General features: G+C 41.5%; 2 protein-coding genes across 2 annotated transcripts in view; one reads left to right on the forward strand and one right to left on the reverse strand.

Moving 5' to 3' along the window:
* The window catches only part of SLC22A3 (solute carrier family 22 member 3), a 118447-nt gene extending 111862 nt beyond the window's left edge, over window positions 1-6585 (forward strand). The window contains exons 12-13 of the transcript XR_006717701.1: window positions 3703-3705; window positions 6574-6585. The gene's annotated coding sequence lies outside the window, so the exon portion shown is untranslated. The remainder of the gene's footprint in view (window positions 1-3702; window positions 3706-6573) is intronic.
* The window catches only part of PLG (plasminogen), a 42195-nt gene extending 16218 nt beyond the window's left edge, over window positions 1-25977 (reverse strand). The window contains exons 1-10 of the mRNA XM_045500208.1: window positions 25847-25977; window positions 21201-21336; window positions 19772-19878; window positions 16216-16330; window positions 13833-13972; window positions 11310-11430; window positions 9723-9841; window positions 8400-8562; window positions 7557-7702; window positions 3810-3975 (exon numbers count right to left, since the gene is read on the reverse strand). Of these exons, the coding sequence (XP_045356164.1) occupies window positions 3810-3975; window positions 7557-7702; window positions 8400-8562; window positions 9723-9841; window positions 11310-11430; window positions 13833-13972; window positions 16216-16330; window positions 19772-19878; window positions 21201-21336; window positions 25847-25895 (1262 nt within the window). The 5' untranslated portion in view covers window positions 25896-25977. The remainder of the gene's footprint in view (window positions 1-3809; window positions 3976-7556; window positions 7703-8399; window positions 8563-9722; window positions 9842-11309; window positions 11431-13832; window positions 13973-16215; window positions 16331-19771; window positions 19879-21200; window positions 21337-25846) is intronic.
* Between the last annotated feature and the right edge of the window lie 292 nt (window positions 25978-26269).

Below are 26269 nucleotides of genomic sequence, written 5' to 3' on the forward strand. Positions count from 1 at the left end.
ATTATGAATAAAGTTGCTCTGATACGAATATTCTGGTAGATATTTTTGTGGACTCATGTTTTTATTTCCTCTAGGTAAACATTCAGGGATAGAACTGCAAGTCTGTAGGGCAGACACATGTGGATGTCAGACTGATTTCCACATGAAATGATTGTACATTTCCTACTCTACCCAAAACACGGGGCGGCGGGTAGAGTTGTTCTGCAACCTTGGCCCCACTGATTGTTGTCGGTCTTTCCTCTTTTCAATAACAGCCACTGCCATTGGTTATTGTGGTTACAATTCTTATTTCCTCGATGGCTAAGATATTGAGCATTTTTTTAGGTACTTAATGGACGTTTGTGTATCTTCCCTGTGGAATGCCTAATGAACTCATCTGTCCATTTTTATTAGGTTGTTTGTTTCTGTATTAGCAAGTAGGAAGAATATGTATATATTCTGGATATAAGCCATGCGGCAGATATATGAATTGAGAGTATTTTTCTCTCAGTCTGTGATTTACCTTTTTTTTTTTTTAAACAATGACTTTTGGTGAGCAGGAGTTTTCATGTTGTTAAAGTCCAAAATATACATTCTTTTTTCTTTTATTCTGCCTTTTAGGTCCTGTCTAAAAAAAATTTTCCCTCCCCTAAGGATATGAAAATATTCTGGAAGCTTTATATTTCAGCTGAGGTTTTAGCCTGCACCTTCAGGTCTAAGAGTTTTCTCTAATTTGAGGTAAGAAGAGTCAAGGTTTGGGTTGTTTGGTTTTGTTTTTCCACCTGGATATCCAGTTGTTCGAGAATGATTTTGGAAAAGACTTCCCTTCTGTACTGCTTTGCTTTGCCATCATATCGAAAATCAATGGGCCATGTGTATGTGGGTCTGGTTCTGGACCGTCCTTTTTTCTATTTGTATACCTTTCTGCCATTACCACTGTGTCTTGATTACTGTACTTTGATAGTAAATCCTTAAATCAGGGTGGGTATGTCTTCCAACTTTGTTCTTCTTCTATAGACCGTTTTGCTGATTCTAGGTCCCTTGCCTACAGATTTTGTCTCTTTCAAAAAAAAAAAAAAGCTACAGGAATTTTGCTTGAATGTAGGCTGAATCCAAAGATCAGTTTGGTGAGAACTGATACTGACTCTTGTAATCCATAACATAGTATATCTATATTTAGATCTTTTAAATTTTTCTCAACATTTTGTAGTAAGCAGTATGTAGTTCTTGTACACACTTTCTTAAATTTATCATTAAATATTTTGTTTTTGATGCCATCGTCAGTGACATTGTTTTAAAATCTTTCTTTTCCAATTGGTTATTTCTGGTGTATAGAAATACAATGGATTTTTTGAATATTGATATTGTATATACTTTTGTATATTTCGACTTTGAAAAGTTCACTTATTTTTGTCCTTAGGACTCTGTATTATTAATCAAGTTTTCTGTGAATAAAGATAGGTTTACTGATTCCTTTCTAAACTTTAGCCTCTCTATTTCTTTTTCTTGTCCCCAGTCTTATAGAGAGAGCATTAATCTTTACCCATTAATATATTAGCTGGAGGTTTTTTGTAGATGGCCTTGATCAAATTGAGGACATTTCCTTCTATTCTCAGTTTGCTAAAACTTTTTTTTATCATATGAATGTTAAATTTTGTCTAATTTTGTTCTACATCTATTGATAAAATCATATGATATATCACTTTTATTCTGTTGACACGTTGGATTCGTTTGGTTGTTTGCAAATGTTAAACCAATCCTGCACTCAAATTACTAATTTTTTGTTAAGTCTTTTGTCTATGTTCACAACAGATCATGTTCTGTAGTTTCTAGCAATATTCTTGTTTACTTTTTGTATCTCAGTTTTTTGGGCCTCACAAATTGAATTGATAAGTTTTCCCTCCTCCACTGTTTTCTGTAAGAGATGATAAAGGATCAGTATTATTTCTCCTTAAATATTTGATAAAATTTTGAAATTCTACTTATGATTCATTGAGCTTCTTAAACCTATGAGTTTGTAATTTTCTTCATATTGGGAAAAATCTCAGCCATCATTACTTCAAGTATTTTTTTCTGTTTCAATATCTCTTTCCTCTCTTTCTGGGACTTGATTTACACATATATTGGAACTTTTGATATTTTTCTAGAGATCCTTATTTCCTTTATTTTCTTTCAGTCTTTTTTTTTTTTTTTTTTTTTTTTTTTACTTTGTGCTTCAGGGTGTATAGCTTCTACTGCATTGTTTTCAAGCTAAGATTTTCTTCTGTAATGTCTAACCTGATGGTAAGATCATCCACTGTACTTTTTATTTGATGTATATATATATTTTTAATCCTGCCTTTTCCATTTGGTTCTTTTATAGTTTTCCTTTATCTTTAGAATATCTACTTTTCTCTTTTATATTCATACTTTCCTTTAAATTCTTAAACACAATTATAATATCTTTTTAAAATTTATCTATTTCTGGGTCTGCTTGTATTGACTGATTTTTCTCTTGGCTCTGGATTACATTTAATGATCTTTGCATGTCTGGTAATTTTTAAATTTATGCCAGACATTATTGGATGCCACATTACTGAGTGACTGGATTTTGTTGTTTTCTTCTAAAGAGAGTTGAGTTTACTTGTGGCAAGTAGTTAATTACATAGAGATTATTTTGATCCTTTTAAGATTGCTTTTAGGCTTTGCTGGGGTGTTTCTAGAATAGCCTTTATTTTAGGAATACACTAAGTCTACTCCTAAAGTGTGACTTTTCTATAGTCTTGACTAAATGTTCACGGTGTCCCATGAGGTCTCCCCTCCCTGGCTACTCAGGATCTCAAATCTCTGAACACAGAATCTCCCAATGCTGTGTGAGTTCTGTAATCTCCATTTATCTCACCACTCCCTGGTAGTTGTTCTTTCTTCAGTAGTTGTTCTTTGTCCTGCAAACTTTGTGGAATCTTTCCCTGTGCAGGTGCGCCTTTTTATTCAGCCAAAGATTTAAGGAGATCTGTGCATATTCTTTCAGCTCCTTCTCTTCGTGGATCCTTCCTCATTATTCCCCAGCCTACAAAATCCCTGCAGCTTCAGTAATCCTATAACTAACTTACTACCTACTAATTTATTTCCCTTTCTAAAAGTTCTCAGTCCTGTGACACCTTTTGTCCATCACGTGAAAATAGTTTTTCCTTACATTTTCTAAACATTTACAGCAGAAATGCTTGTTTTTGTCCTTCTACCTGTTTTGCTTATTGGTATCTGTATAATCCCTGACTTTCATCTGCCCTTCTGCTTTTGCTCTTCATGTCCTGGCAACCTACCCCTGCAGACCACTTGTGCTCAGGAGCCGTGTGTCAGTACAACTTAAATATATTACATTTTATATATACTTGAATACATACATATATATAGATAGATATATATATCTATATATATACATATATTTGTGATCCAATGATAAACATAAGTCCACTTCAGAGGTTGCAGTTTGGAATGATAAAACTCCATAGTTGAAAGATTTCATTGATCTTTAGCAGGGGTTATAGAATGGTTCTGTTTCTAAGTTTTTGGTCACGTGCTCTCCTGAGCTTTCTGCTGATGTGACTGTAACACCTCTATACATCTTCCTTTTCTTTCACAAAACTACTCAGGAAAGATAGCCAGTTTCTAACGTCTCTACTTTCAGAGCTTTTGCTCAAAGGCAAGGTGCCTAAGACATTTTGCCTCACATTCTGGAGCCAGAGTGTGATAGAGAAATTTGGTTCTAAGAAGTTAGCTTAAAGCATGGACCTTCTAACAGAAATTCAGTTTGGCCATTGTTCCTCTCGTGGTTACAATTAAAGACATACGCGTCTGGGTAGCGTTCTGGGGTCTTCATGTGTCGGTGTGGTACCATAGATGACCAAGGTTGACACTTCTTTCCTGTGATAGTAGTAGATGATGTGCCTCGATAACTCTGTCCATTGCCTCGGTAGCACTCCTGGACCACAGGAGTTTGTTCAGGTGGTACTGAAACTGAAATAGAAGAAATCAACTAAGTAATGACTAGAACAGAGACATGTGAAGCAATTTATGACACAAACAGAACAGTAGTCTCTTGAAATTAACTTTGTTTTCTTTTCCATATTGGCAGTCAGATGGACTTGTAAAGAAAACAATAGATCCATCACACTGTAGAATTTTAATCACGTACTTTCTTTTGTAAATATTTAATTTAAAATTCAGGAAAAACAAATGGGTCAGAGTACTTTAATTGGAAATTGCACTCATGTGCAAGTTCTTTTTCTTGGATGTCCACTGGGTGCTCATGAGAATAGATGGGTGGGAGCCCAGAGGCACATTCAATAGTGTAAGCTGCACATGATGAGTGGCTTCCAGTGGGGGCAGAAATGAAATCCTTGTGTGTGTGTGCGTGTTTCCCCAGGCCTTTTGCTTATACAAAGCCAAAGCCTTAATCTGATGGGAGATGGGGCAGGAAATAGTTCTGCACCCAAGAGTGCAGGCAAAATGTCCATTGCTTCTCAAGGAGGGAGACAGGTAAAGATCTATTCCCCTGGAAAAGGGACAGGGAATTCTCCGGTGCTCAGAATCCTTCACTGACCCAGAGCAGAAGTCTGGTACTCTTCCACTCAAGATCCGCCACAGATACAAGTTGGAATTTAGTTCCATGGAAAGAAGGAGCAAGAACATTAAGAAAACACTACCTTTAAAGCCCAAGTGTACAGAGTCCATCTAAGACTGAGGGTAGATCAGGAAGGTAGAGAATGCCTACCTCCACCAAAAGCTTAGCATTGAGTAACAAGAAATAGCAGTCTATCACTAAAATCAGGTTTAGAGCAAGAGCCCTCTGTGATGCAAGCATGTAGTGACTGCTAAAAACTAAGACTGGATTAGGAATCCTAAGAAAACTCTTGAGCACCCCCAAACTTTACTGTAAGGAATGTGAAGGAATGTGAAGGGGATATGAGGAATGTGAAACCTGCTTAAAGCAAAAGCAGCAACGACAACTCAAATTCTGTTCATCTTCTGATTAGATTGACTCAGTTACCCACACAAGATGCTTACAGAAGGAGGGTGTCCATTTCAAAGTGTAAGTACTATTTACTGCCATCGCTACTATTCTTCTACACATAATGTCCCACATTTGATAAAAAATAACAAGGCACACTAAAAGAGCCAGTAATAAAGAAATTAATAGGGCCAGACTCAGAGATGACCAGAGCAGACTATCAGAGATTGTGAGGTAGCTATGATTAATATGCTAAAGTATCTCATAGGAAAGGTGAACGAGATATATGAATAGGTGAAGAATTTCAGCAGAGATAGAAAGGATAAAATACAAATGACAGAAATTTAAAAAACATGATATTAGAGACGAAGAATTCCTTTGATGGGCTGATCTGCAGACTAGACACAACTGAAAAGAGAATCAGAGAACTTGAAAATAGGTTAATAGAAATGATCCAAACTGGGGCTCCTGGTGGTTCAGATGGTTAAGTGTCTCACTTGGGCTCAGATCATCATCTCACAGTTCATGAGTTGGAGCCTCACATCAGGCTCACTGCTGTGAGCACAGAGCCCACTTCAGATCCTCTGTCCTCCTTCTCTCTCTCTGCCCCTCCCCCAGTCATTCTCCCTCAAATACATAAATTAAAACTTAAAAAAAGAAATTGTCTAAACTGACACACAAAGAGAGAAAAAAGTGGAAGGGAAAAGAAGAATATATAAGAGGTATGAGGTAATATGAAAGGGTAATTAGAGTCTAAAAAAGGAAAACAGAAAAAGAGAGAGCAGGAAAAAATAGTTTCATAATAATGTCTGAGAATTTTATAAGAGTGATGAAAATCATCAATCCACACATACAGGAAGCTCAGAGAACCTCAAGCAGGATAGATACAAAATGTAAATAAATGGACAACACATGTGGACATACCACAATGAAACTGCTGAAAACCAAAGATGAGACAAAATCTTGAAGGCAGCCAGAGAAAAAAGAAGTATGAAATACTTAGGAACAGAGATAAGATTTCTGGCCAGAAGCTATTCTAAACAGAATATCATGAAAGTAGTGAAAGAAAAAAAAATTAGCCTAGAATTCTACACCCAACAAAATTATTTTTTCGACTGAAGGCAAAATGGAGACTTTTTAAGACATACGAAAGCTGAAAGACTTCATTAGCAGCAGATCTGTACTACAAAAAATGTTAAAGGTTAAGTTTTTTTTACAGAAGAAATATGATACCAGATAGAAATCTGAATCTTCAAAAAGAAATGAAGAACATAAGCACTTTAATTTATAATCACTTTAAAAGGTGACTATTCAGGCAAAAATAGTATCAATATATTGTGAGATTTATAACATAGTAGAAGTAAGCCCTTTGGGAACAGTAGCACAACACTGCAGGGAGGAAGTGGAAATACAGTGTCCTAAGATTCTTGCATTTCAAATATAGGAGACTAATATCATTTGAAGGTGGAATGTGATAAGTTAGAGATGGACATTGTAGATATTGGAAAAAAATAGTAAAAACATTAAAATTGGTTTAACTAATAAGCACATAGCGGTGATAAAAGAGAATCAAAAATATTGAGTGAACACAGAGGCAGAGGAAGATTGAAAAAAATAACAAAAATCAAACAGGACAAGTAGAAACAACTTTTAAATCCAACCATATTAACAATTATATTAGGGGCACCTGGGTGGCTCGGTTGGTCAAGCGTCCGACTTCGGCTCAGGTCATGATCTCACGGTTCATGAGTCCAAGCCCTGTGTCAGGCTCTGGGCTGACAGCTCGGAGGCTGGAGCCTGCCTCAGATTCTGTGTCTCCCTCTCTCTCTGCCCTTCCCCTGATTTCTCTCTCTCTCTCTCTCTCTCTCTCTCTCACTCTCAAAAGCAAATAAAAACATTTAAAAAATTAAAAATAAATAAGAATAAAAATAAAGCAATACATTAAATGCAAGTGCTAAACATCTCAGTTAAAAGGCTGAGAGAAAAGAGGTATCATACAAACAATAGTGAAAATGGGGTTGTAAGGGCTGTATTCCTACAAGTAAAAGCAGACTGAAGCGGGCAGTCTTTCCAAGGATAAGGGGAGACATTACGTAATGATGAATGGGTCATTTCTTCAAGAAGACATTAACAATCCTAAATGTATATATGCCTAACAAAGAGTTCCAGAATAGATAAAGCAAACACAAGACCAAGAAGATATGGACGAATCCATAGCTCAAGTTGGAGACATCACCATTCATCTCTCAGAAATCTATAGAACAGAGATAAAAACAAAAATTAGGAAGGATTCAGAAGAGCGAAACAACACTAACCCACCCGTCCTAACTGGCCTTCGTAGAACACTACCCGACAACAGCAGAGCTACCCGCTTTTCAAGAGCACGGGGCACGTTCACCAAGACAACCATATTCTCGACCTTAAAACAAGCCTCAACAAATTCAAAATAATTGAAATCATACAGCATGCTCTCTGAACAGAGCAGAAGGAAACTATAAACAAAGCTACTGTGTCCTGTGGCACCACTGAAGTGGAAAAACCCAGAATGCCTCGGGGCCCTCGGTAAGCTCTCATTCCCCTTCCTTACCTGGGGCGTCCAAATGTTCTGAGGACAGTGGCGAGGACTCACAGGACGGGATCTGACAGTATTCCCACCTCACTTCGCTGTTGGTCGTATAGCACCACGGAGTTGTTTCTCCATCAGGGTTGCGACAGTAGTTTTCATCCAAATTTCTGAAAAAGAAGTGATTGGGAATCCAGCTTTTCAAAAAGGCTCAATACATAATGGTGCATGCATGCTTGTTGATGGTGATATTGGGGATGCACCCAGCTAATTCTCCAGAATGACACAAATCAAGTAACAGGCGGAAACTTAAGCACAGAGGGATTCCGCAGGATCCGCAGAATCTCACTGCGGAACCGATGCTTCTCACTGGCAAATGATGGGACTATACGCCTCAACTGTGGATAGTGAAGCAAAATAGGTCTTTTGCTGTGGGCTGGGTGCTATGCTCAATGTGGAAAACACAGTGGGTATTTTCCAGACCGTTTCTGCCTCAAGAAGGATACATCATAGCTGTAGAATTTAAGTGTTCTCAAACCTTGACTGTGCATTTAGTGGAGAGCTTTCCAAAATACATTGTTGGGACCCACTTCCGAGTTTCTGATTTAGTGGATCTGGACAGGGCTCAAGAATCTGCATTTGGAACAAATTCTGATGATGCCAGTGCTGCTGGTCTGGGGAACCACACTTAAAGAACGAGCGTTAGGGGAAAAGCAGTGTGAAATTTCACTTCCTTGTGTATGACTTGGCCAGTTCTCATTCGAGAATACTTTAATGTTGGTTCCTCTAGTAACAAGGCCAAGGCCAAGTCAGTGGGATCTCACATTCCATTCAGCAGACAGGGATTGAGACCAGAGGCGGACTTACTTGCAAGGGAAGTTTTCAGGGGTCCTGTTGTGCTTGTGAGGGGTCTGTTCGCTCCAGCGCTGACAAGTATGTCCAGATACGGTGAGGGACACCTTCCCTCGGTAGTTTTCACCCTTGCCTTTCAGACACTCATACGTTGGACCAGAAGTTGGGGGTGGTGTTGCTTGAATGGAGGTAATAAATTACTATGAGTATTTTAAAAATAAAGAATGCACAGATGGACATTGTAGGAGGGATGGAGACAGGGAGAATCAGCCTGTCTTCGGCTCATCCTCTCTTGGAATCTGGCCTTTGAAAGTTGTCCATCGTTTTCGAAAGAGGTTGACTTGGTAGAGTTTAGTAGATCATCTAATGAGGAACTCTTCCCAAGACAAGACCCTTGGAGTGGATGCTTCTTTTTATATTTTCTCTGCTCAGTTCATCATTCATGGTAAGAGTCACATATACCAATGATACAACTTCCTTTGCAATGAATAACTTATTCCCTGAGTAAACATAACTGGAGAACACCCAGCTTTCTATAAAGCCAAACAACAAGGAACCCATTGAAAGAAGGCAAAAATTACCTCCAAGGAAAAGCGTATGCATACAGAAATCAAGAAATTCTTGAGAGGAAAAAAAAAAAAAAGATGACAAAATAATTGATATTCATAAAGGAGAGCACCTGATAACCTTCAGAGTCCCAAAGCACGATGGTCAGATCAAAGAACAGGAAGCCACCATCAAGGTCTCCTGCATCTTTTTTAATCTTTGATGACTGTCCTTGTCTAAATGTTTAGTCCTCTGTTACAGGTTCTCCCAGAAGGAAAACATAAAATTGTTTCTTCCAAGTCATTCCTGCCAAGTCTTCCCCTGAACACTATCTTTCTGCTGCTCTCTCACAAGTTTGGCTTACTGAAAAACTGCGCATCCAGAGAGATCGCTTTGTTTACAAAGCAACAGTCACGAGGAACTCGGATTGATTTGAAATCCATGTATCAGAAAGCATGGGGTCTGTTGCCCTTTTCACTAGAGAAAAGTAGGATAGCAGAGATACTTCCCCCAAACCTACATTGAACTGTACTTGGAAGAGGCAAGAAAAACAACAACGAAAACATAATCAGTAGAGGCTCTGATCAATTACCTACAGTCATCAATAAATTGTTTTAAAAGAGCAATTATATCCCACGGGACCTATAGGGCACGTTTTAGGCACAGCGCTCGAGCCTGATGTTTTTGTTTGTTTGTTTGTGGTTGTTTGCTTGTTTTGTTTTGTTTGTTTGTTTCTATTTCAAGGGCATAACAGGTGAGGATCCCTGAGGACTGGGCAGGAGCCATACTTACTACAGCGCGGGATGTCACAGAACTCCCAGCGTTTGTTGGGATCTGTGGTGAAACACCACGGGCGGGGCTCCCCATCAGGGTTACGGCAGTAATTCATCTTCAGGTTCTTGTTTGGAAATCTGAAGGGGTAAGAAGGATTTTAATAGCACTGAGCGTTTACATTTATGGGTGAGAATCACTTCAAATGAGCAAATATTGAGCATCTGCTGTGTGCTAGGCACGGTCAGGCACCCAAGGAAATGACTGGATGAGAGCTGTCCTCAACGAGGTAACTATCTCATTAGAAAGATTAGCTCACTATTCCAAGGGCTGTTTTTCTAACAGTGTATATATGCAAAAATCACAGGCCTTCATCATTTTGGCCATCTGGAAAATTAATGCAGGCAAACTCCAGTTATTCAGCTGCAAATGACAGCCATTTTAAAATACAAAGTACTCACTGACCAGGGATGGTCATCTAAGACACTGTATAGTCAAGAAGTTGGCATCTTCATAACTTAAAGGAGTGGTCCTTCTGGTCTACCAGGTTCTGGTCCTGTTAGCCTTTAAGCTTATAGAAACTGGAAGGGAGAAGGTATACTCCTGAAGCACTTGGCCAAATAGTGCCCCAGGGACCTCTGCAGGGACCTAGTGACGGAGACTGTGAGATGCACGGCAAGCCTGTGGCCATTTGGGCTTATTTCACGTCCCTGTCTGAAGCTGTGAATATTCAGTCAGGGTGTAGAGAACAACCAGCAGTGGCTTAAACAAGCCTCTTCTAGTCTCTGGAAAGTGAATTTATCCAGTCTGGGCCTTGAGGCCTTTATCGTGTTTCTCCTTTGAAGGCAAATGACAACGGCTCTGTTTTAAGCGAGCCCTGTGGAATGGGATGTATAGAAATTCAGGGGAGTTGTGAGCCACGGTGAAATCCGTGGCTTAGTCCCATTTCCTATGAGTTTTATAAGGCCCGTTACGAGGCATGTTCCAGTACAATTAGTGTGAGAAGGAAGACCCAGAAAACCTTACTCTAGGAATCATCACTACTTTCCAGATCATGGATTCTTATTCCTATTATAAATTCATGATCCCCTTTGAAACTCTGGTGGAAGTTGAAAATCCTCACCCCAGAAAAATGCACTGATATAAATAAATACACATAAAACGATGGGGGATTCACAATCCCTAAGGCCCGTCCGTAGATCACACATTAGGAAGCCTTGAATCTCATCAGTATAAAGGAAAAGGAAAGGAATAAAGAGAGGAGGGAAATACTTGGAAAATACACAAGTGAGATGTATCTGTATTTCTCACAATTCAATGTGCATATGAATCAGCCAGGAAGCTGGTTATAATGCAAATTCAGATTCAGAGGGTCAGAGATTCTCCATTCCCAACAAACTCTCAGATGATATCACTCCTCCCTGCACCACATTTTGAGTAGCAAGAAATTATACCTCAGTTGCAATGGTGTGGGAGGATACACACTTTCAAATTCAAAACATCAGATGTGTTCTCTTCCTGAGGCACGCGAAAACATCTAAATAACATTAAACGCTCCCTAGAGGTGTAGAGTTGTAAACGTCGAATTGCTTTTCCAGTAAGACTTACTTGGAAGGAATATATCCGTGAGCATGTGGGGTTTGAGAGTTCCAGGACTGGCATTCGATTCCAGAGATGGTCTTGGAAATTTTGCCCTCATAGTTTTCCCCACTGCAGTGCATACATTCATCTGGGCAGAATGGAGAAGGAGGAAAGGAATGAAGGAAGAAACGGAAATGGAGGAATCAAAAAAGAGTAAAAACTAGCAATGCCTCAAATACCACTAGCTACTTGTTCCTTTGCATTTTCCAACAATCACTTGACAATGAAATTGCTGCAAGCACTCTTCCAATACACTCTAAAACGTCATTCTCTCCTTCAAAGAGTAAAATTCATGTATTTCGGTCAATGCCCCCTCAACTATTATACTCATGACCACGTCCAGAAATTCCGTAACAGCCTGTTCCTCAAACTGGGATCCAGTGGCCCTTGGTGGGTGGGAAGGGTATGGGGAGAAGGTGCACGTATCCCCAGAAATCTGTAAGTTCTCTACGAAGATTTTTAAATACTTGATGTCTTCATTTCAACAACAGTCTTTAGAAATTTCTAGAAAGTTATTCTGATCATGTGGACGACTGCCAGGGAGTTGGATTTTAGTGCTTGAGTTTTTGTTGGTGCTCAAGGCCTCCCCGGAGACCAATATTCACCTAAAGTGACAGGGCTTCTCTTTTTATATTATAGCAGTAGCCCCTCCTTATCCGTGGCTTTGTCTTCTGTGCTTCAGTTACCTGCGGTGAACCGCAGCCCGGAAGCAGATGATCTGACCTATCGTCAGAGGGTCGACAGTAGCCCAAGTTTACATCACAACGCCTACGACATTTCCCCTGGCTTCGTCTCATCTTGTAGGCATGTTATCATCTCACGTCACCACCAGAAGGGAGGATATGGTACGATAAGATATGGAGGTGGGGAGGCCGCATTCACGTAACTTTGATTACAGTTATTGTGTATAGTGTATTGTCATAATCACCCCCCTTTATTATCACTTATTGTTGTTCATCTTTTACTACGCCCTATTTATAATTAAACTTTATTGTACGGAGGTACAGGGAAAAAGACAGTACATACAGGGTTCTGTACTGTCTACAGTTTCAGGCATCCACAGTGGGGCTTGGAACGTATCCCCTGCGGATAAGACGGGGTTGGTGGGGGGGACTCCTGTACTGAGAAGCAAGACTGGTTGTTTTTTGCACTCCTACATTATTTAAAAACTGAAACTTTGGTCTGGAGTTCTTTTTTTTTTTTTTCCTCCCATTTACATTTTCTTTCTTTCTTTCTTTTTGGAATTATTGGAATAACGTGGTGCAGTGGAAGAATCTATGATTTTAATTTTTACGGAATGATAACGAAACCAGAGGCGGATTTGATACAAAACTGATGCTTTCATGTCATTTAAGGGCCAAATGACCTCATGACATCATATACCAGTAAGGCATCTCTGTGGTTGGAACGAAGACGGGAGAAGGGGGCTGTCGCACGGTGCATATACAATCCACACTGCCACACAAATTCCGCCCTCATCCATTCCCCTTTTGCACCGATAAATGTGGCAGAAAATAGGAAACGAAGAAAAGTTTTTCAATAGGAGGTTCTTAAAGTTTTTAGCATTTACTCTCAAGGTACGCTATTCAACTGGTTGGTCCTTAAAGATAGCGGATTGCTGGTTTAAAAACCCGGGTTGGTGCTTGGCTTTGACAAAGCAGCAAAGTCTACCGCATTAAATGAATACATGTATTTGGATTTTACTGATGTTGTGGTTCTAACGATTCAGTCGCAGATCTGTTTTTGGCTTTATCCTGTGTAAGAGCTTTAAGCGCAAGAAATGGTATCTAGGAGGGGCGCCTGGGTGGCTCCGTCGGTTGAGCGTCCGACTTCAGCTCAGGTCATGATCTCACAGTCTGTGAGTTCAAGCCCCGTGTCAGGCTCTGGGCTGACAGCTCAGAGCCTGGAGCCTGCTTCGGATCCTGTGTCTCCCTCTCTCTCTACCCCTCCCCTGCTCATGCTCTGTCTCTCTCTGTCTCAAAAATAAGTAAAAACATTTTTAAAAATTAAAAAAAAAAAAAGAAGTGGTATCTAGGGGCATCTGGGTGGTTCAGGCGGTTAAGCATCCAACTCTTGGTTTCAGCTCAGGTCTTGATCTCATGATTCATGAGATCAAGCCCCGCGTCAGGCTCTGCACTGACAGTGCGGAGCCTGCTTGGGATTCTCTCTCTCCCCCTCCCCCTCTGCTTGCTCATGCTCTCTATATCTCAAAATAAAGAAATAAACTTAAAAAAAGAAATTGTATCTAGAATTTACATCTACTTTGATACTTGTACATATTGAAACAACATTTAAATAAAAATAATTGAGGCCAATAAATAGGGATGAGTCTGAGCAAATTTTTGGTCTTTTCCCAGAGGTATTCACATTACTCAATTTTGTCAAACATGCCACTAATTGATTGTTAATAATATCTCTGTAGGGAATCGCTCTACAGCACGTTACAGATAGATGGCAGATGTGAGAACATTTTCTAGAGCCGCTCCTGACCTTCACACTCTGGAATGTCGCAGTAGTCGAACCTCCTGTTTGGGTCTGTGGTGTAGCACCAGGGTCCGTCCTCGTCGTTGTCGGGGTTCCTGCAGTAATTCTCCTCCAGCCCCTCCGAAGGGTACTTATCAGGTGAATACCTGTAGAGCGTGGGAAAGAATCCCCGTGACTATACAGCTGACCCTTGAACAACACAGTTTGAACTGCGTGGGTCCACTTACATGCAGCTGGTTTTCAATAAACACAGCACAGTACTGGAACGGACTTTCTCTTCCCTATGATTGTCTTCGTAACATTTTCTTTTCTCTAGCCCACTTTAGTGTGACAATACAGTCTCCGATATGTGAAACATTCAAAATGTGTGTTACTTGGCCCTTTATGCTATCAGTAAGACTTCCAGTGAACAGTAGGCTATTTGTAGTTAAGTTTGGGGGGAGTCAAAAGCTATACATGGGTTGTCAACTGCGCAGGGGGCCAGTGGCCCTCATCCTGTGTTGTCCTAGGGTCAAATGTATTTTATAATTTGCCGGGGAGGGGAGTGAAGGCGAGAACGCGGGCAGGGAGGGGCAGAGGGAGATGGAGAGAGAGAATCCCAAGCAGGCTCCGTGCCCGGCACAGAGTCCAGTGAAGGGCTCAGTTTCACAACCACGAGATCACGACCTGAGCCGCAATCAAGAGTCAGATGCCTAACCAGCTGAGCCACCCAGGCGCCCCAGGGGTCAAATGTGTTTTAAAAGTCAGTATGCTGTTAGGAAGGCAGAATGAGATGCCATTCCCATCTGAGGTTCAAGGTTCTGTCATCCAAATGCATTTCTGCTATGTGCTTCAGCATTTGTGTTGTGTGATTTCCAATGCTCTACTGTTAGACTGCTTCAGCATAGTAGCTAATATTACCATTATTATGAGATTGACAGGTGAGCTAATATTACCATTATTATGATATTGACAGGTGAGTCTCAGAGGTAGAGCCAAAGTGTTTTTATGCACAGTCAGTAGAAATATAAAGACCTCAAAAGCCTGCCAAATTCTTGATTCCTTCCAAACACCTGCTTTTTTCAGGTAACCCTCACTCTGTCAAAATAGTGGTAGTTAATGCCATTTCTGTCTGTGTGAACAATGCACCAGGCAATACTGAAATCTTCCTCTATATTCTCTCATTTAGCTTTAATAAAACCCCTAAAGGGAAACACGTTATTATCCCTATTGTGTAGATGAGAAAACTGAGGCACAGCAACGTCAAACAAAATACATCTTGCCTCGGTGTGAACACCTAATTGACTAGCATCTCAAGTTCAAATTCCAAATGTGTGGGGGTGGGTCAAGTTAAGCTCATTTCCAGCACTAGAAATTAGATGCTGCGTCGAGATAAAAATTAGATCAAAAGCCCAAGACTTAGAGTCTAAATGGCAGATTTCATTTCTGTTCTTCTATGTACCTGTTTTTGATAAAGTGCCTCCCGGGGCCTCAGTTTCCTCATCTGCTAGGGTCAAGATGGCCTAGATTATCTCTAAAGCCCCTGACACTCCGTGACTTTGCCTTTCGGTTTGATCGTTTTTCCTCTATAAGCCATATGTCTTGGGAATATTATATCTGCCAATGGAATTTTTTTGGGGGGGGTGGGCGGTCATATACACTAAATTCTACTTGATAAGCACTGTCACTAAGAATTGATGAGAATTGTTACTGTTCATGCCACCTAATGCCATACTGGGGAAAGCACAAAAAGAATGACACTAAAATAATAATAGGCAAGTTGCAAGATAATCGGTTTTTCGTTTATGTTCTATTTGCTACTTTGTAATGTTGAGGTGAACACGTGGGGAGGGTTCTCACTTGATATGTTTGGGTTAGACCAATCCTGTCCTAAACAGGATCATCTGTGCTCTTTTCTGAGTCACCTGGGATTCGTGGTTTTACTGTTCTTTTCCACTAGGCATCCTTCCACGTTCCAGGTCTTCCAAAACAGTACACACACAAGAGCAAATGGAACCATTCTCTGCTTTTGTGCTATAAATAACTGACCCATTCCACATCAACCTCAATAAGGCTCTCTCCAGACCGGTTTATTCGCATATTCTGTTTGATTTAGAAGTAATGGCGGCAGGGGGTGGGGGAGCGGGTGCTACGCCCGGGTGGCTCAGTCGGTTAAGTGTCGGACTTTGGCTCAGGTCATGATCTCACGGTTCATGGGTTCGAGCCCCGTGTCAGGCTCCATACTGGTACAGAGCCTGCTTGGGATTCTCACTCTCTCGTCTCTCTCTACCCCTCCCCGTTCATGCTTTCTCCCCCTCTCTCTCTCTCAAGATAAATAAATAAACTAAAAAAAAAAAGCAATGGGGATCATTGTAAATATCACAGGGGAACACGGAGATGAGAGTCTTACTTAGGTTTGTGCGGAGCATTGTCACTCCATTTTTGACAGGTGACACCATTCTTCGTTTTGGACATCGTCCCCCTGTAGCTCTTCCCGTTTCCAGTCTTGCACTCTGAAAGATAGACTGAAGGGGGATCCACACAGTGGTCAAGACCTCCGCAAGAACCACCACCAAGAAGCCCTGTGCTGCTCAGTCATGTGGAAAACATTCGCGTTCGAGACGCCATTTTCCTACTCCTTGGAAAGACCATGTTGTGCATTTTACATCTGTGTGAGAGCTGCAGTTCACCAAGCTGTTTGGCGCTTTGGTCTATTCAAAGCCACAGCCCCTCTGTGTACCAGGTACCAGGCTGGGTGCTGGAGACACACGGAGAGGAGAACAGAGGCCCTACCCTCATGGAGCTTCCAGTCTAGGGGAGGCAGAGGGGCCGGTTACAGAAAGTAATCAAGGTCACAGCTCATGAAATGAGATAACCTCACGGTCACACACGGAACAGACAGGACAAATAACATGAGGAGCGAGTCAAAGGGAATGGGAGGGGGCTTTTCAGAGGTGGAAAGAGATCCAAGCCACTTCTGTTTTTTGAGGCTCCCAGTATTTTAGATATGGGGAAAAAAATGTCAAACAGAGTTATACGCTTGAGAATTCACAGTAGACACTCTCAACTAGCCTCCATTTAACCAACTCACTGGTCAGCCAGTAGTAGTCTCCAGCCCATTTTTAGAATACACTGTCAGATGCCCACCTGTGTTCTCCATGTGATAAGGTGGGCACCTGTGGCTGGCGGGCCGCTTTCCAGTGTGCCTACCCACTTCTGTTCCCACCGGTTGGATTTTACACTTAGAAGAGTCAACTATTTTCATCATTAAACTTCTGATACAGCTGTATTTGATTTAAGATGATCTAAACTGAGAAATGAATGTGGAAAAAAATCAAAGATGAATTAAAAAAAAAAAGCTAAGACGAATGCTTTTAAGGACTCGAAGGACTCGAATCATCTTTAAAAAGGCTATCAATCCCACTGAGGGCAATCCATTCATACTGTTGGCTATATAATTTTGGGTGGGAAATCCTAAAAACACAAAGGAATTTTACAGTCAGACTGATTAACAGATGTCTCTAGACCTCGCTTCACTTCAAAGAGATGAAAGTCACTTATCCTAGACGGTGTGCTTAGAGCGGAGTTTGCGCAGGAAATGACCTGCTAATTGCTCTTGGTGGCCCCATATTCAAAGAAAAAAGCTTCCACTCTTCATCAAAAGGTGTCAATATGAATTGTGTTTTCTATGAAAATACAAAATACGTACGGTCTGTTTGTGTCATCTTTTACGATTTCCTGCCAAGGTTTTAAATTAATTTGATCAATTTTCTGGGGCAAGTACTTCTAACACACCCATAGCAAACAAATGCTTTTAACTCAAGTTCGTGTATGAAGCCTCCAAATATATCTTCATCTGATAAGCTATGGCAGTAGACATACTTCAATGATCAAAAGTATAAACTGAAGGCACTTTGGAGGCCCAGGGGTCCGGGGAGACTTTTCAAAGAAGGTGATGCTTGAGCTGAGACGCGGGAGGTGAGAAGGGTCCGGCCGCGGAAAGAACAGAAGAGGGCCTCAGCATGGGGGTGTGTGCCTGGCATGTGGGAGGAACAGATACAAGCCCGGAGTAGAAAGGCCCAGTGAACCAGCAAATGGGGTGGGCTTAAATAGTACAGGTTCCAGTTGTAGTAGGTTAAGTATTTGGATTTTATTCTAAAGGCATGAAGAGTAGCAAGCAGGGAAGTTACAGCCCACCTGCGGCCATGGCCTGGCCAGTGATAGTGATGGCTTAGACCCAGGTGGTGGCGGTGACTGTGGTGGGGAGGGGCAGACGTAAATGGGATCTGACATGGAGTATTCCCAGAAAAACTCAGGCAGGGAATTTAGCAGCGGGTCGATGTGCTACAGTAAAGAAACAAGCACCACAAAATGACTTGACTTTTGACTTTTTACCTCTCTTCTGTTTGTATGTACCCACTAGAGTTTATATAACCTTTTGCTCCTTTCCATCACCTTGAAAACAAGCCACTATTCAACTACTCACGCTAAGCCTAGCGATCACCCCCAAGCTCCTTCTGGTTAACAATTTACGAAGGATTTATTTAAATGTTAGCATTTTGCAGGGAAAATCCTACCGGTCTATTTTTTTAAAAAATCTACTAGGTAACCCTATATAGCTCACCCTGCACTGACTTGTAAAAATGAATAACTTCAACAGATAAACTTCAGATTGACTCTGCACTTGAATCTTGAGAATTAGAGATAAACATGGGGCGCCTGGGTGGCTCAGTCGGTTGAGCATCCGAATTCAGCTCAGGTCCTGATCTCACTGTCCGTGAGTTCGAGCCCCACGTCGGGCTCTGTGCTGACAGCTCAGAGCCTGGAGCCTGTTTCGGATTCTGTGTCTCCCTCTCTCTCTGCCCCTCCCCCACTCATGCTCTGTCTCTCTGTATCTCTCTCTCTCTCTGTCAAAAATAAACATTAAAAAAATTTTTTTTTAAAGAATTAGAGATAAATAATGGTAAGAAAGGGAGTGCAGTAGGCATACAGCTAATTAAACCTCAGAAGATGAACCAAGGCACAGAAATAATCCTAACCTAAGGAAATACTTCAAAAAATCTAATTTAGAGTTTTGTGGTGAGATTAGAGAGAATGTTGCAGGTCATTGTCAATAACGCACCCTAGAGGATGTTTCTTGTTGTCTTTCACACCTGTGACACAATATATTTGGAGAGCTACGTTGTTATTATAAATAGTCTTACTCCTAGCCAACAACAGAGTACGGAGTAGCTTTTAAAATGTCACACAATCACTGAAATCTTCAGGCATACTTAATGGGATCTGGCATATCTAAAAGGACATACAATTTTCATAGGAGTCTAGCCCATCTGTTATCCTAAGCAATGGGATTCTTGATCCAGAACTTTCGAGGAAATTATGGAAAAGCAACGGGGGTTGCACATCTTCAAAAGATCATATTTCTGAGCCTGAGGTAAATACAGACTGTGACGTAAAACATCTGTAAAGTTAAAAATGAAAATATGTTGTCTATATACAAATGTTACCGAGGATTTAAGGCACCTCAGTTTTTCTATTTCCCTAGGCTTCAGTCCAGAAGCCAGGGCCCGAGGACCATGGTCCCTGCAGAATAAAAAGTCACGATCATAAGGAACATTTAGACTCCCCTCTCCTCAAAGTTGAATATCTTATTTTCAGGGTTATAGAGGGAGAAGTGATTTTGTCAGTTCAATTCCTTCATTTTCAAATCAACAAAAATGAAATCTAAAGGGGGAAATAATATGTACTCAATATAATATAATATATAATCAATATATATTGGATTCGTGACCAAATCTTACCGTGAGTCTGAACTCAATTTCCCTGTGTGATAGTGTCTCCATTCTCTGGTCTAGCTGCTAAAGGACAGATATAAAAGAGGAAGTGGTGGGGGGGAGGAGGGGAGAGGGGAAGATGTGGGGAGGAAAAGAAGGACAGGAACAGGAGGAAGAAAACATTGTACTCACTCTTCTTTTCAAATAAAACCACATCTCTCATCCTGAAGACAGGTGAATTCTTGCTGTTTTCAGCCATGATCACACAATGTTGCTCTTTACTGTGATATTGGAATGACCTGCAGAAGAAAATCAGGAAACACAACAAATGCTTTCCCCTATTAAAGGAAAGCAAACCTGTGTTAATAAATAAGAGACTCAAAAGGCAATTGTATCTCTTGATGGGCCACGGAGCTCAGAATGTTTCCTTTCCATTGAATTTGGTCCAGTTATCAGTTTGCAAGCGCTGTGAAAGGACACATCAACGTGGTAATTATTCTCGTGTTCTTCCACCTTGCCTTCTCCCCCTCCAAAGTTTCTCTTTCTGTTTCAACTTCTCTGCTTCTCTGCTGTCTCTTCACTTTTCTTTTCTTTTCTTTTTTTTTTTTTTTTTTTTTTTTTAGTTCAGTGCTAAGAATATTTGCTTTTATGTTGGAAAGAACCAAAGAACCAACTCAGATTTCTCTTTCCAGAAGGATCTATGTGACTTCTGGACTCCCAGAATTTTCCCTTGACTTGACTTCTGCCTCTACATTTCCCCTCTTCTCCCTTCACCTCAACCGCCTTGCCCATCGCCATGGTCTTGCCATGGACATTCAGTCCGGCATTCAAAGCCATCCACAGCTGTCTTTCCAACTCCATTTTCTCCATGAGCCCTTCTTTAGCCAACTTGGTACTCTCACTGTCCTGTTCACAGGGCCACGAGGCTCCCTGAGCCTGAATGCCTCCTGCCTCGTCAGTATATCTCACTCCTCCTTCCAAGCCCCGTCCTCCCCAGGCTTTCTCCAGCCTTCTCGCCCCTTAGGAGTTCTTTTCTCTGCATCTTCATAAAGCACCCATTGATTATGTCACTTACGGACACCTCAAATTGCCTGTGTTCTTAAACAATTTTTACATTTTATCCAGTGTCTGTGAGTACACCATAAACAGAAAAAGGCAAACACCGCATGTTCAACTATACAGAGAGCTATCACATACTGACACAGATCATATATATCATATATGCTGGTGACACAGATCATATATATCATATACCCTGGATCACTGTATCTGTGCTTCTTGGCTCCTTAGGCACAGGACACTTCCAGTCACGTGATGCTCATTAAATATTTACTGACGAGGATGTCAAAAAACCAGAGCTCAGAACAACAGCTGGTGATGTCGTGGGTAAAACTAACATCCTTTGGGGGCAGTTTTCTAAAAGGGATGCGAGTCAACTTTGACAAGGAACTGTTCACATGGCTTCAGATCCAGAGTGCAAATACACTCCAATCCCATGAAACTCCTCTTTCCTCTCAAATGCTATTTTTGCTAAGAAATCCCTGAGCAAATTTCTCGCTATCAAAACAATAGGGTCTCAAACAGCAAACTCTCTGCATGTGAGCAGTGACGAAGGAAATACCTGCAAATGAATCCTGTTTCCTCCTCACATCGTGCTGCACATTCTTCTATGCTTCCTGCTGACAGCTGCTTCTTAGTGAGGCTTACCAGCGAAGCCCCCTGGGTATTTACATAGTCATCGAGGGGGTCTCCGTGACCTACAAATGGAAGATAAAGGTGGGATAATTGGTAAGATTCATCAACACCATGGTTCAATTATCATGACTTCATAATCATCTATTTGCTTTGCATCAACCAAATAAAACTTGCTGCTTTCTTGGAAAGCAGACGGGTGTCATGAATAAGAATGTTTAGTCAGGAAGACAGTTCCATCATCGGGTTGCATTCTATTAAAAGATCAACTGGACCAATTGGTTAATTAAGATTAGAATTATTGGGGCGCCTGGGTGGTTCAGTCGGTTGAGCCACCGACTTCGGCTCAGGTCATGATCTCACGGTTCGTGAGTTTGAGCCCCACATCGGGCTCTGTGCTGACAGCTCACAGCCTGGAGCCTGCTTCTGATTCTGTGTCTCCCTTTCTCTCTGCCCCTCCCCCACGTGCGCTCTGTCTCTCCCCGCCTCTCCAAAATAAAGAAAACTAATTTAAAAAATTAAAAAGAAAAAGATTAGAATTATTTAACAACTTCTGTTGCTACATTAATGAGCATGAAACCTTAAATAAGAAAAATTCGATTTGTTTGCTATGGATTGCCACACCATGATAGAACAGTAAGAGACCACCAGTGGCCACTATGTTAGCAATTACTAATGTTAATTTGTCCTTCGCTGGATGTGAACCCAACTTGGAGGCCATTCCTTGATTTCCAACACTATAAACTTTGGTTGCGACTCTGTTACTTAAACTGATGAGACAGACATTCTCTGAATGGTTCCACGTTAGCAAGTTGGTGATTTTAATAAAGAAGGTTTGAACTACGTCTCAACTACCGCACAAGGTCATTTTTATACTGGGCTTAGTACAGTGACACTCACTCTTAATTAAAGAGAAATCATTTTTTCCCCACAATGATGACAAGTATCTGGCATTTCTGAGGAAACTATAAAAAAGCAGATCCTGGGACGAACACTGGCCTTGATTTTTCTAGAAGATAAAATCTGAAGCAAAGAATCTGTCCCAGGGTTGCTCTGCCCTTGCCACCTCAGAGAGTGTTCCCACAGGAGCTACAGGAGTGTTCTCCGTCTCGAGGCCTCCAGGCAGCGCTGAACTGGCTTTGATACCTTGACTCCCCCCCCAGAGACGACGGCCTCCCCACTTTTTGCTTTTGGTGTGGAACCCTAGTGATGTTCCCAGGGTGACAGGCTGGAAGAGGTTAATAAAACGAAGACAGCAAAGTTGCCTAAAGTTTGCCTAAATGGGATTAGGCAACATGGCGGCCTTGACCGCCTGGAGGGGAGTGGTGAGGACGGAAGCCAGGCTGAGCGGGTTGAAGACTGACAGGAGCCCTGGAGCCTCGAGAGCAGGCAAGTCTTCAGAAGCCTGGCTGTGAAAGCAGCTTTTCCCAGAGGGCATGTGCCCTCACGGAATTTTTGTTTAAGCTGAGACATTCTAGAGCTTGTTTCGATGCTAATGAAAATTATCCACTAGGAAGTACCGTTAGAGGTCAGCCCCTCATTCTCTGAAAGACCCTCCCCGCCCACCTTGGAGAGACCTGGGGCACAGAGGCAATGCACTCCAGCAGGTGGAGACAAGCCATCTTCCGGAGGCCACCCTCCCTTCCTTCTGGTATTTGCTTTCCCCAATTTAGGATACTCTAAACTGGAAAGTGGCAATGGAACAGGAAGTTAGCTGATGTAATTTACATTGAATGCACCAGAAAGCACTGGAAAAATGTTTCAAAGGATTATGGAGAAGCAGAGATTTTAGACCCATATCCGTGCCTTCATCCTGCATTTCCCCCAAATTTGAGCTTTCATTTCCAAGAAAAGGTGTGCTTGGCTGAATTCTATAGATGGCGATGTGATTTTACAAAACAAATATGGCGATCACAGTAACTCTGGAAAGCATATCCTATAAAGACATAAACTTTCTGAAGAGTTCTCAGAAAGTTGAGAAGGCCGGGGTGTATGAATGATACCAAGACAAGAAAATTTCCATTTATATTACCCATTAATTAAGTGACCTTTAATTGTGTTGTTATATGTCATAGCAAAAAGCTGCTGAGACCACCTGAGGAGTTGATATCTCAGAGCAATATCCCAAAAGAGATCAGTTTTTTCTTTCTCACTTGAGAAGTTTTCCCACGTTATTTTCTTTAACTGCAGGGCTATATAGCAGTGGGGCGTAATACAATTTATTGGTTGACCAAGAAATATTAAACACATCTTTTTAGTCAGGAAAGTATGTTTATATTCTAGGCCAAATGTAGATGTATATTGCCACCAAAGCAAATGTATTGTGTTAATAATGTGGTGGGGTTTTTTTTTTTGTTTGTTTAATCACTGTAACGCATATGCATACACCCGTGCTTGTGGGTTTGAAAGGAAAGTCTTAGTGGTTTATTAAACCACCAAGAATGGCTGTAAGAGGATACTTTTTCCCTCTCCCCAGTCATGTCTGTGCCCTGGAAAGATGAAACACATCCACGGAAACAGAGTAAATGCCTTCCTTTCAAAGAGAGCCTATGAAAGTCTCCCCCTGCCAGGTTGACAAAAACTTATGTTTATTCTATTGCAGAAGAGTTTGCTCTCCCATTCTGATGTGACCCACTGTATTGGTTCATGGTGTTCTGGATCCTGTTTTCCATAGGCTAACACAAAAGACACACACCTGCACCCCCACACAGGACCGTTGCCCACAAAAAATCACTGTGTTCAATCTTCTGTTTTGTATTTCTTTGGTATTTCTTTAAACGGATCTGCTAACTTCAAGCACATTTAACTCTAAAGTACAACCTACAGTGGGGTGCCTGCCTGAGGAGCTCAGTTGGTTAAGCGTCCCACTTCGGCTCAGGTCATGATCTCACAGCTCGTGGGTTCGAGCCCCACATCGGGCTCTGTGCTGACAGCTCGGAGCCTGGAGCCTGCTTCAGATTCTGTGTCTCCCTCTCTCTCTGTTCCTCCTCCACTCACTCTGTCTCCCTCTCTCAAAAATATATAAACATTAAAAAAATTTAAAGTACAGCCTATAAAATTTTATCCAGCAGAATTTAAAAATTGAATTTCAAGTATCTATGCATTGTTTATATGAAGAATTACCATCATAATGCATGATTTTATTTATATGAAATGTCTAAAATCGGCAACTCAGAGACAGAAAGTAGATTGTCAATTGCCAGGGGCTGGGTAGGAATGGAGGTAGAGGGATGGGATGGGGAGAGGGACTAGGGGTGACAGCCAAGGGGCCTGGAGTTTCTCTCTGGGGTAATAGAAATGTTCAAAAATGTATTGTGGTGATGGCTGCACAACTCTGAATATTCTGAAAACCACTGGATTGTATGCTTTAAATGGGTGAATTGTATGTGAATTGTAATTCAATAAAGCTGTCCAAAAAAAAAAAAAAAACCCAAACCTACAAGGACATGCTTAGAATATTTTAAAGACAGTTTAAACAAAGTTGAAAAGTGAGAAGAGCACCAGATTCCTTCTGGAAAAGCCTTGGTTTAAATTCTGGTTTCTTCACTTCCTGGATTTGGGAGTCGGGTCAAAAGAGAAATGACATAATTTCCCTAAGTGTGGATCTCCTCTTCTGTCAAATGGGGATGCATATACTACCCTACCGATCATACCGCCTGAATAAGCTAGTAGTATCTAAGGACACATACACACACACACACACACACACACACACACACACACACGTGTGTGTGTGTGTATGTATAAAAACGTGCTTGGTCTACCTCAAGCACTACGTGAGTATCTGTTAAATTTCCCCATGCACACATCATTCTGCACATCGATGGCCGTGATTTCTCCACGCATAAGAAGCAAACTTACACGTGTGGAAGACTGTCTTAAAGCCGAAGCAGGCAGAGAACTGGTGACGACCACCACAGAATGGTCAAAGAACACAGTCAAAGAGATAGTTCACCGCTTACATTTAAAAGTGAAGAGAATACAGGACACTAACAAAAATGATCTCAGTCAAACTGAGGGCCTGGCGAGGGGGCCCACAACTTTGGGGGTCTTTCGCCTCCGTGGGCTATTATTTCCACTCTAGCAACCATCACTGAGGTGCAATCTTTTATTTTTAAAATTTGTTTAACGTTTATTTATTTTTTGAGAGACAGAGAGAGAGTGAGGGAGGGGAAGAGAGAGAGGGAGTCACAGAATCGGAGGCAGGCTCCAGGCTCCGAGCTGTCAGCACAGAGCCTGATGCGGGGCTCAAACTCACAAGCCATGAGTTCATGACCTGAGCCGAAGTCGGATGCTTAACTGACTGAGCCACTCAGGCGCCCCAAGGTACAATCTTTTAGATTTAAAAAGTCATTCATTATTTCCTCTGCCCACTGGTCTTTAGCATTCGCAGAGAAATGAAAGTTAGTTCTCAGAGAACTCTTCAACCTTGCACGTAGGTTTTGGTTTGGGACTCTCATGAATCAAAAGCTAAATTAAACAGGTTGCCCAGAAAGCTGTCATGCGATCTATCTTTAGGACATTGCTAGGAAAACCATTTTAATTAAAGTAAAACAAACACACCCTCTGTCTTACCTGATTTCAGAAATAAAAGAAGTAGAAGGATGACTTCCTTGTGTTCCATTTTGGGACCGGCCAGCAGTGCCCAGAAACCTGGGTGTCCCAATCCCGAGATGTTACTGACTTACAGGAGAGAAAACGCATCCACAAACAAGATAATCGCATGGAGTTAATTATTCTCTGAGACGCCCATCGCCACTGTGCTCTGAAGGGTTCAAACATGACCTCGGCTGGAGCACCTTACAATGTTTGAGAGCCAAGTATGCAATAGATGCTGGGAAGTGGTGAAAGCTGTCCTCCCCTCCTCCCCCTTTCCCCCCCTCCCACCGCCCCAGGCCGCCTTCTTATCTCCCGACCCCTGTCCTGTCCTCTCCCCACCAAGCCTATCATCTTCCCCGTTCAGTCAGGTTTCCTCCCCACTTTCCTTCCCTGGCTTTG

The sequence above is a fragment of the Leopardus geoffroyi genome, chromosome B2 (genome assembly GCF_018350155.1).
Source record: "Leopardus geoffroyi isolate Oge1 chromosome B2, O.geoffroyi_Oge1_pat1.0, whole genome shotgun sequence".
NCBI classification, from domain to species: Eukaryota; Metazoa; Chordata; class Mammalia; order Carnivora; family Felidae; genus Leopardus; species Leopardus geoffroyi.